Source organism: Babylonia areolata, chromosome 26, assembly GCF_041734735.1.
Source record: "Babylonia areolata isolate BAREFJ2019XMU chromosome 26, ASM4173473v1, whole genome shotgun sequence".
In the NCBI taxonomy this organism is placed as follows: domain Eukaryota; kingdom Metazoa; phylum Mollusca; class Gastropoda; order Neogastropoda; family Buccinidae; genus Babylonia; species Babylonia areolata.
The window spans coordinates 7,214,044-7,224,043 of NC_134901.1; the positions used below are offsets into that span (position 1 = coordinate 7,214,044).

The following is a 10,000-nucleotide window of genomic DNA, read 5'->3' on the forward strand; positions in this document are numbered from 1 at the left end:
AGACAGGTGTGGTGTGAAGCAGTGAATTGGGCGTCACCAAGGGCCAGCCAGTTCACCTATCAAAGTCCACACTGATTTTATCACTAGTACTAACAGCCAGCACCACAACAAATGCAGTCTTCATTAGCTGGCAAACCACTCCTGATAACCCAGAAAATCTCGGCCAGACCCAAGGCAAGCAGACCGGAGGACTGGATCAAGGGAAATAACTGAAGCTTTAGTGGCCTCACTTTGAGTGGGCCCTTCTCCCCCTTTGATGAGCATGAACAGGGTTTCAGTTTCAGGATTTCAAGAAGGGGTGACTTCCATTAGGACAAATCCATATATGCCTCACCACATCTGCTGGACAAATGCCTGGCAGTAACATATCGCTATTCAGGTTTTGAGTGCATGCTTATATATTACTTTTGTGTACCTATCAGAGTGGATTTTTTTCTACAAAATTATGCCAGAGGACAACACTCATGTTGCCATGGGTTCTTTTTCAATGCGTGCAGTGCAGGAGACCTCAGTTGATCATCTCAAAGGACACCGTATTTGCAGATAAACATTTTCACCATTCTGCCCCCCCTCCCTCCCTCCCTTGGCTATAGCGAGGACAAGGGCAGAGTGAAAGTAACAGACATACATTGAACTGATAGTCACCAACCAACCAGTGTGGTTGTAGAGCTTTCAAACAAGTCACCACATGGCACTTTTGCAAGGAATATTCCTTACTGAGGCAAACATTCCAGAGATGCGGCCTGCATGTGTGGAGTGGTGGTCTAGGGGTAACACGTCCACCTAAAGAAGAGAGAGAGAGAGAGAATCTGAGTGTATGGGATTGAATCTCACACTTGACGGAATTTTTTCCCCTTACCATTAGATATTTAGTGGTGTTATGGATGCCAGTCATTTAGATAAAATGATTAACAGAGGTCTCATGCTCAGCATGCACTTTGCGCAGGTAAGAGAACCCACAGCAACAAAAAGGATTGTCCCTGGGAAAATTCTGTAGAAAAATCATTCAGATTGGAAAATACTTTCACCAGCAGGCAGAACAAGAAAAAAAAAAAAAAAACCCCAAAAAGAAGCAGTGCTGTACTGTAGTGAAGCACTCTCCCCAGGGAGAGTAGTCTGAATTTTACTCATAGAAATCTGTAGTGATAAAAAAGTAATACAATACAGTACAATACAATGCTGTTGTGTGTGATGTGACCGACACACATGCGAAAAAAAAGTAATACAATACACTACAATACAATGCTGTTGTGTGTGATGTGACCGACACACATGCGAAAAAAAAAAGTAATACAATACAGTACAATGCAATGCTGTTGTGTGTGATGTGACAGACACCCATGTGAGTGCAAACAATGTAGCTGTGTTTGTTGTGTGACAGATGCGGGTGTGAGTGCAGACAAAATTTAATGCAGACAGTGTTGCTGTGTGTGATGTTACAGACAGAATGTGCGTGCAGAGAAATGCAGTGTTACTGTGTGTGATGTGACAGATGCAGGTGTGGGTACAGACAAATGCAGACAATGTTGCTGTGTGTCATGTGACAAACACAGGTGTGAGTACAGACAAATGCAATGTTACTGTGTGTGATGTGATAGATGTGGCTGTGAGTGCAGACAAATACAGACGATGTTACTGTGTGTGATGTGACTGACGTGGGCATGAGTACAGACAAATGCAGACAATGTTACTATGTGTGATGTGATAGATGTGGCTGTGAGTGCAGACAAATACAGACGATGTTACTGTGTGTGATGTGACAGATGTGGCCATGAGTACAGACAAATGCAGACAATGTTACTGTGTGTGATGTGACAGATGTGGCCCTGAGTACAGACAAATACAGACAATGTTACTGTGTGTGATGTGACTGACGTGGGCATGAGTGCAGACAAATGCAGACAATGTTACTGTGTGTGATGTGACAGATGTGGCCATGAGTGCAGACAAATGCAGACAATGTTACTGTGTGTGATGTGACAGATGTGGCCATGAGTGCAGACAAATTCAGACAGTGTTACTCTGTGTGATGTGACAGATGTGGCCGTGAGTGCAGACAAATACAGACAGTGTTACTCTGTGTGATGTGACAGAGGTGGCCGTGAGTGCAGACAAATACTGACAATGTTACTGTGTGTGATGTGACTGACGTGGGCATGAGTGCAGACAAATTCAGACAGTGTTACTCTGTGTGATGTGACAGATGTGGCCTTGAGTGCAGACAAATTCAGACAGTGTTACTCTGTGTGATGTGACAGATGTGGCCGTGAGTGCAGACAAATACAGACAGTGTTACTCTGTGTGATGTGACAGAGGTGGCCGTGAGTACAGACAAATACAGACAATGTTACTGTGTGTGATGTGACTGACGTGGGCATGAGTGCAGACAAATGCAGACAATGTTACTGTGTGTGATGTGACAGATGTGGCCATGAGTACAGACAAATACAGACAATGTTACTGTGTGTGATGTGACAGATGTGGCCATGAGTGCAGACAAATGCAGACAATGTTACTGTGTGTGATGTGATAGATGTGGCCATGAGTACAGACAAATGCAGACAATGTTACTGTGTGTGATGTGATAGATGTGGCCATGAGTGCAGACAAATGCAGACAATGTTACTGTGTGTGATGTGACTGATGTGGGCATGAGTACAGACAAATGCAGACAATGTTACTGTGTGTGATGTGACTGATGTGGGCATGAGTGCAGACAAATGCAGACAGTGTTAATGGGTGTGATGTGACAGATGTGGCCATGAGTACAGACAAATACAGACAATGTTACTGTGTGTGATGTGATAGATGTGGCTGTGAGTGCAGACAAATGCAGACAATGTTACTGTGTGTGATGTGACTGATGTGGGCATGAGTGCAGACAAATGCAGACAGTGTTACTGGGTGTGATGTGACAGATGTGGCCGTGAGTACAGACAAATGCAGACAATGTTACTGTGTGTGATGTGACAGATGTGGCCATGAGTACAGACAAATGCAGACAATGTTACTGTGTGTGATGTGACTGATGTGGGCATGAGTACAGACAAATACAGACAATGTTACTGTGTGTGATGTGACTGATGTGGCTGTGAGTACAGACAAATACAATGTTACTGTGTGTGATGTGACAAACACAGGTGTGAGTACAGACAAATACAGACAATGTTACTGTGTGTGATGTGACAAACACAGGTGTGAGTACAGACAAATACAGACAATGTTACTGTGTGTGATGTGACTGATGTGGGCATGAGTACAGACAAATGCAGACAATGTTACTGTGTGTGATGTGACAGATGTGGCCGTGAGTACAGACAAATACAGACAATGTTACTCTGTGTGATGTGACAGATGTGGCCGTGAGTGCAGACAAATACAGACAATGTTACTGTGTGTGATGTGACAGATGTGGCCATGAGTGCAGACAAATGCAGACAATGTTACTGTGTGTGATGTGATAGATGTGGTTGTGAGTGCAGACAAATGCAGACAATGTTACTGTGTGTGATGTGATAGATGTGGTTGTGAGTGCAGACAAATGCAGACAATGTTACTGTGTGTGATGTGATAGATGTGGTTGTGAGTGCAGACAAATGCAGACAATGTTACTGTGTGTGGTGTGATAGATGTGGCCGTGAGTGCAGACAAATACAGACAGTGTTACTGTGTGTGATGTGGCAGATGTGGCCATGAGTATAGACAAATGCAGACAATGTTACTGTGTGTGATGTGATAAACGTGGTCATGAGTACAGACAAATACAGACAATGTTACTGTGTGTGATGTGACAGACGGGAGTGTCAGTGGTAACAATGTTGCTGTAAGTTGCTGAGTAACAGATGCGGGCAGAAGTGATAATAAGGTGGCTTTGCGTTGCTGTGTGACAGACAGGGGTGGAAGTGATAACAATGTTGCTGTGTGTTGCTGTGTGACAGACAGGGGTGGAAGTGATAACAATGTTGCTGTGTGACAGACAGGGGTGGAAGTGATAACAATGTTGCTGTGTGACAGACAGGGGTGGAAGTGATAACAATGTTGCTGTGTGACAGATAGGGGTGGAAGTGATAACAATGTTGCTGTGTGACAGATAGGGGTGGAAGTGATAACAATGTTGCTGTGTGACAGACAGGGATGGAAGTGATAACAATGTTGCTGTGTGTTGCTGTGTGACAGACAGGGGTGGAAGTGATAACAATGTTGCTGTGTGACAGACAGGGGTGGAAGTGATAACAATGTTGCTGTGTGACAGATGGGGGTGGAAGTGATAACAATGTTGCTGTGTGACAGATGGGGGTGGAAGTGATAACAATGTTGCTGTGTGTTGCTGTGTGGCAGACAGGGGCGGAAGTGTTAACAATGTTGCTGTGTGACAGACAGTGGTGGAAGTGATAACAATGTTGCTGTGTGTTGCTGTGTGACAGATGGGGGTGGAAGTGATAACAATGTTGCTGTGTGTTGCTGTGTGACAGATGGGGGTGGAAGTGATAACAATGTTGCTGTAAGTTGCTGTGTGACAGATGGGGGTGGAAGTGATAACAATGTTGCTGTAAGTTGCTGTGTGACAGACAGGGGTGGAAGTGATAACATTGTTGCTGTGTGACAGATGGGGGTGGAAGTGATAACAATGTTGCTGTGTGACAGATGGGGGTGGAAGTGATAACATTGTTGCTTTGTGACAGACAGGGGTGGAAGTGATAACATTGTTGCTGTGTGACAGATAGGGGTGAAAGTGATAACAATGTTGCTGTGTGACAGATAGGGGTGGAAGTTGTAACAATGTTGCTGTGTGACAGATGGGGGTGGAAGTGATAACATTGTTGCTGTGTGACAGATGGGGGTGGAAGTGGTAACAATGTTGCTGTGTGACAGATGGGGGTGGAAGTGGTAACAATGTTGCTGTGTGACAGATGGGGGTGGAAGTGATAACATTGTTGCTGTGTGACAGATGGGGGTGGAAGTGGTAACAATGTTGCTGTGTGACAGATGGGGGTGGAAGTGGTAACAATGTTGCTGTTGTGACAGACAGGGGTGGAAGTGATAACAGTGTTGCTGTGTGTTGCTGTGTGACAGACAGTGGTGGAAGTGATAACAATGTTGCTGTGTGACAGACAGGGGTGGAAGTGATAACAATGTTGCTGTGTGTTGCTGTGTGACAGACAGGGGTGGAAGTGATAACAATGTTGCTGTGTGACAGACAGGGGTGGAAGTGATAACAATGTGGCTGTGTGACAGACAGGGGTGGAAGTGATAACAATGTTGCTGTGTGACAGACAGGGGTGGAAGTGATAACAATGTGGCTGTGTGACAGACAGGGGTGGAAGTGATAACAATGTTACTGTGTGACAGACAGGGGTGGAAGTGATAACAATGTTGCTGTGTGACAGACAGGGGTGGAAGTGATAACAATGTTGCTGTGTGACAGACAGGGGTGGAAGTGATAACAATGTTGCTGTGTGTTGCTGTGTGACAGACAGGGGTGGAAGTGATAACAATGTTGCTGTGTGACAGAAGGGGGTGGAAGCGATAACAATGTTGCTGTGTGTTGCTATGTGACAGACAGGGGCGGAAGCGATAACTATGTTGCTGTGTGTTGCTGTGTGACAGACGCGGGTGCGAGTGCTGCAGTCCTATGTGAAGGACCTGACGGAGCAGAACGAGGTGCTGGTGGGCACGGTGGAGGAGCTGGAGAGGGAGGCCAACCAGCGGGTTCTGGTGCTGGAGGACAAACTGCTCTCCACCTCCACCTCTATCAAGGTCAGCACTTGTGGGGGTTGTCGTGTGTGTGTGTCTGTGTCTGTGTCTGTGTCTGTGTGGTTTTTGTGTGCTTGAAGGTATGTATGTGTGGTGTGTGTGTGTATGAAGAGATGTGTGTATCATTGTGTGTGTTTGTGTGTGTGAAGGTTTGTATATGTGGTGTGTGTGTGTGAAGAGATGTGTGAATCATTGTGTGTGTGTGTGTGTGTGTGTGTGTGTGTGTGTGTGTGTGTGTGTGTACACATTACAAACATTCAATTCAGTCAGTGCAGTTAAAATCATAACCTTTTCCCTTTCACTGTAGAGTGTTTTAAAGAGTCAAATGATTTTCATTAAAAAACCAAAACAGAAAACAACAACAACAACAACAAAACTGAAACAGCCATGCTATAGTAATGTGCTGCTGCTGAACATAAAAGGATTCAGTGTCCCAGAGCGTGACAAAAGTCTAACAAGTCATCGCACCATAGGTTTAGATATTGATTAGGTACACACATCTTACAAGTCATTGCACCATAGGTTTAGATATCGATGAGGTACACACGTCTCACAAGTCATTGCACCGTAGGTTTAGATATCGATGAGGTACACACGTCTTACAAGTCATTGCACCATAGGATTAGATATCGATGAGGTACACACGTCTTACAAGTCATTGCACCGTAGGTTTAGATATCGATGAGGTACACACATTTTACAAGTCATTACACCATAGGTTTAGATATCGATGAGGTACACACGTCTTACAAGTCATTGCACCGTAGGTTTAGATATCGATGAGGTACACATGTCTCACAAATCATTGCGCCAAAGGTTTAGATTCGATGAGGTACACATGTCTTACAAGTCATTGCACCATAGGTTTAGATATCGATGATGTACACACATCTTACAAGTCATTGCACCATAGGTTTAGATATCGATGAGGTACACACGTCTTACAAGTCATTGCACCATAGGTTTAGATATCGATGAGATACACATGTCTCACAAGTCATTGCACCATAGGTTTAGATATTGATGAGGCACACACGTCTCACAAGTCATTGCACCGTAGGTTTAGATATCTATGAGGTACACACATCTTACAAGTCATTGCACCATAGGTTTAGATATCGATGAGGTACACATGTCTCACAAGTCATTGCACTGTAGGTTTAGATATCGATGAGGTACACACGTCTCACAAGTCATTGCACCAACGGACTTCAGATCCCATGTTCACTGGAGATCAGGGTTGGAGGCCCTGGTTTTGGCCTGGTTTTGTGTTTTTGTGTTTTTTTTGGGGGGGGCGGGGGGGAAAGGAACGCACCATCCTCCAGTCTTCCTCACTCCACCCAGGTGTGAATGGGTACCTGACTTCATCACCTGGGGAAGGTTAAAGGGGTGGAAAGAGAGGACTGGGCCCAGCTCTCCGGTGCCAAGCCCTGGACACAGAGGGTGTTATGGACATGACAGGGGCTGTGTGTTTGGGACCTGTCCGGTTTAAAGCAGGTACAGAAACCGCCCACCTGAGTAACAGTTAGCGACTGACCTGTGAGACCAGGAAGGGAGGAAACCAGTGTCAAAGAACCCACTGACTGGAATGAACGTACAAGTCACGGAATTATCCTGGTGGGTAAAGGGTGGAGATTTTTTCCCCATCTCCCAAGTCAACATTATGTGCAGGCCTGCTTGTACCTGAACCCCCTTAGTGTGTATACGCAAGCAGAAGATCAAATATGCACGTTAAAGATCCTGTAATCCATGTCGGCGTTCGGTGGGTTATGGAAACAATAACATACCCAGCATGCACCCCCCCGAAAATGGAGTATGGCTGCCTAAATGGCAGGGTAAAAACGTTCAAACGAGTAAAAGTCCACTCATGTACATCCGAGTGAACGTTGGAGTTGCAGCCCATGAACGAAAAAGAAGTAGGATCCTCAGTACAAGGGAAACAACTGCGAATATATTGGCCCCCACCAAGGATAGCTCCTTACCTTTCATGATAATGGTGACTGAAATCTTTTGTGAATGAGCCTCTGTATGTTTCAGCATCTGAAACATATGTTTATAGGTTTGCATTTATGTTGTTTATTAAATGAAAAATTCTTATTGTTTTTCTTTAGATAGAAATTTCAGCAAAGCGCCTGCATACTGTATAGTGTATGCAGCAAACAAAATTCTGAAAATACATACTTAAAAAAAAAAAAAGTATATTATTCACTTGTAGTCTGTCATATGTATGTATTGACTGTTCTTGTACCTGTTCAATGATTCCTTTTCATTTTCATGATGAAGAATCTTTCATCGAATTTGAAGACCTGAAAAGAAAAACAATACAGCAGTTGTAAATTACAAATTTTCAAGTTCAAAATGAATTCATTAACAACTTCCTGTGTGTGTGAATATGTGTGTGTGCGTGCATGCATGCATGCATGCGTGTGTGTGTGTGTATGCGTGTGTCTGCATTCACAAAAGAAGCAAAATCAAGTCGCACAAAGTCTTGACAAGAGCCAGTTCGTGTACCACATTTGAAAACCATGCTGCCTATGCCTTACCTCCAATGACATTGATAATGATAATAATCACAGTGGAGTGATGGCCTAGAGGTAACGTGTCCACCTAGGAAGTGAGAGAATCTGAGCGCTCTGGTTCGAATCACGGCTCAGCCGCCAATATTTACTCCCCCTCCACTAGACCTTGAGTGGTAGTCTGGATGCTAGTCATTCGGATGAGACGATAAACCGAGGTCCCGTGTGCAGCATGCACTTAGCGCACATAAAAGAACTCACGGCAACAAAAGGTTTGTTCCTGGCAAAATTCTGTAGAAAAATCCACTTCGATAGGAAAAACAAATAAAACTGCATGCAGGAAAAAAAAAAAAAAAAAAAAAGGGTGGCGCTGTAGTGTAGCGACGCGCTCTCCCTGGGGAGAGCAGCCCGAATTTCACATGGAGAAATCTGTTGTGATAAGAAGAAATAAAAATACAAATAATAGTGATGTTAGTTATGTTAATTATAATAATAATAATGATGATGATAATAATAGTAATGATAACTTGTCCAAGCCTCAAACTGGTTAGACACCTACCAGTGTTCTGTGGCAGAAACACATGCCATCTTTCACAATACTAAAGGTTTTTTTTGGATAGATTTTTATGGTACATGTGTGAAGATTTAACGTTGAGATAAAATTTGTGGTTGGATAGTATTGGGGTGTGTGTGGGGGGGGGGGGGGGGGGATAGTTAAAACATTGTTGTTCATTGAAAGTTAATAACAACGATGATAGTGATGATGATAATGATAACAGTAATAATGGTAATGATAATAATGATAATATGCATTTATATAGTGCTTCCTCTGTGGCTCAGTTCAGTTTACTTCAGTTCCATTCGATTCAGAATACTTCATTTTCTGCTTCAAGCAGTTAAAACAGAAAATTTTCTTTAGGTTCATTCTTCTTCTTCTTCTTCTTCGTTCGTGGGCTGCAACCCCCACGTTCACTCGTATGCACACGAGTGGGCTTTTACGTGTATGACCGTTTTTTACCCCGCCATGTAGGCAGCCATACTCCGCTTTCGGGGGTTAGGTTCATTCAAATTCTCATCAACAAAATATCAAAGCGAAAAATGAATGAGTAACTGGCACATCCTTCACTGATCACCTTTTTTTTTTCTTTTTTTTTTTTTCTCAAGGCCTGACTAAGTGTGTTGGGTTACGCTGCTGGTCAGGCATCTGCTTGGCAGATGTGGTGTAGCGTGTATGGATTTGTCCGAACGCAGTGACGCCTCCTTGAGCTACTGAAACTGAAACTTCCCTGATCTCCATGCACTCATCAATTATCATGTGATAAGAAAAAACATTCATGTAAGATGATATTACATTTTAAGATAAAGTGAAATAAATGTGTGTGTGTGTGTGTGTGTGTGTGTGCACGAGCGCGTGCGACCACATTTAACAACACATATGACATGAAAAAGGAACAAGAATTAAAAAAAACAACAACAAAAAAACAAACAAAAAACTTGCTATTATGATATTCTAAAACAGTGTAACATCATCACAACATATACACCTCTCCCTCCTTACCCTCCTCCCCTTCCCCCTACACACACACACACAAGGACACACAAAGTGCACACATGCATGCACGCACTCTCTCTCTCTCTCTGTGTCTCTGTCTGTCTGTCTCTGTCTCTGTGTCTCTGTCTCTCTCTCACACACAACCACACACACACATATATATGCACACACACTCTCT

General features: G+C 43.7%; 1 protein-coding gene across 6 annotated transcripts in view; it reads left to right on the plus strand.

Annotated features, from left to right (window-relative positions):
* Positions 1–10,000, plus strand: part of LOC143300695 (uncharacterized) — a 163,792-nt gene that overhangs the window by 2,128 nt on the left and 151,664 nt on the right. For all 6 annotated transcript variants that reach the window (XM_076614547.1, XM_076614543.1, XM_076614544.1 and 3 more), the window contains exon 2: positions 5,608–5,757. In XM_076614547.1, coding sequence (XP_076470662.1) covers positions 5,608–5,757 — 150 coding nt within the window. The remainder of the gene's footprint in view (positions 1–5,607; positions 5,758–10,000) is intronic.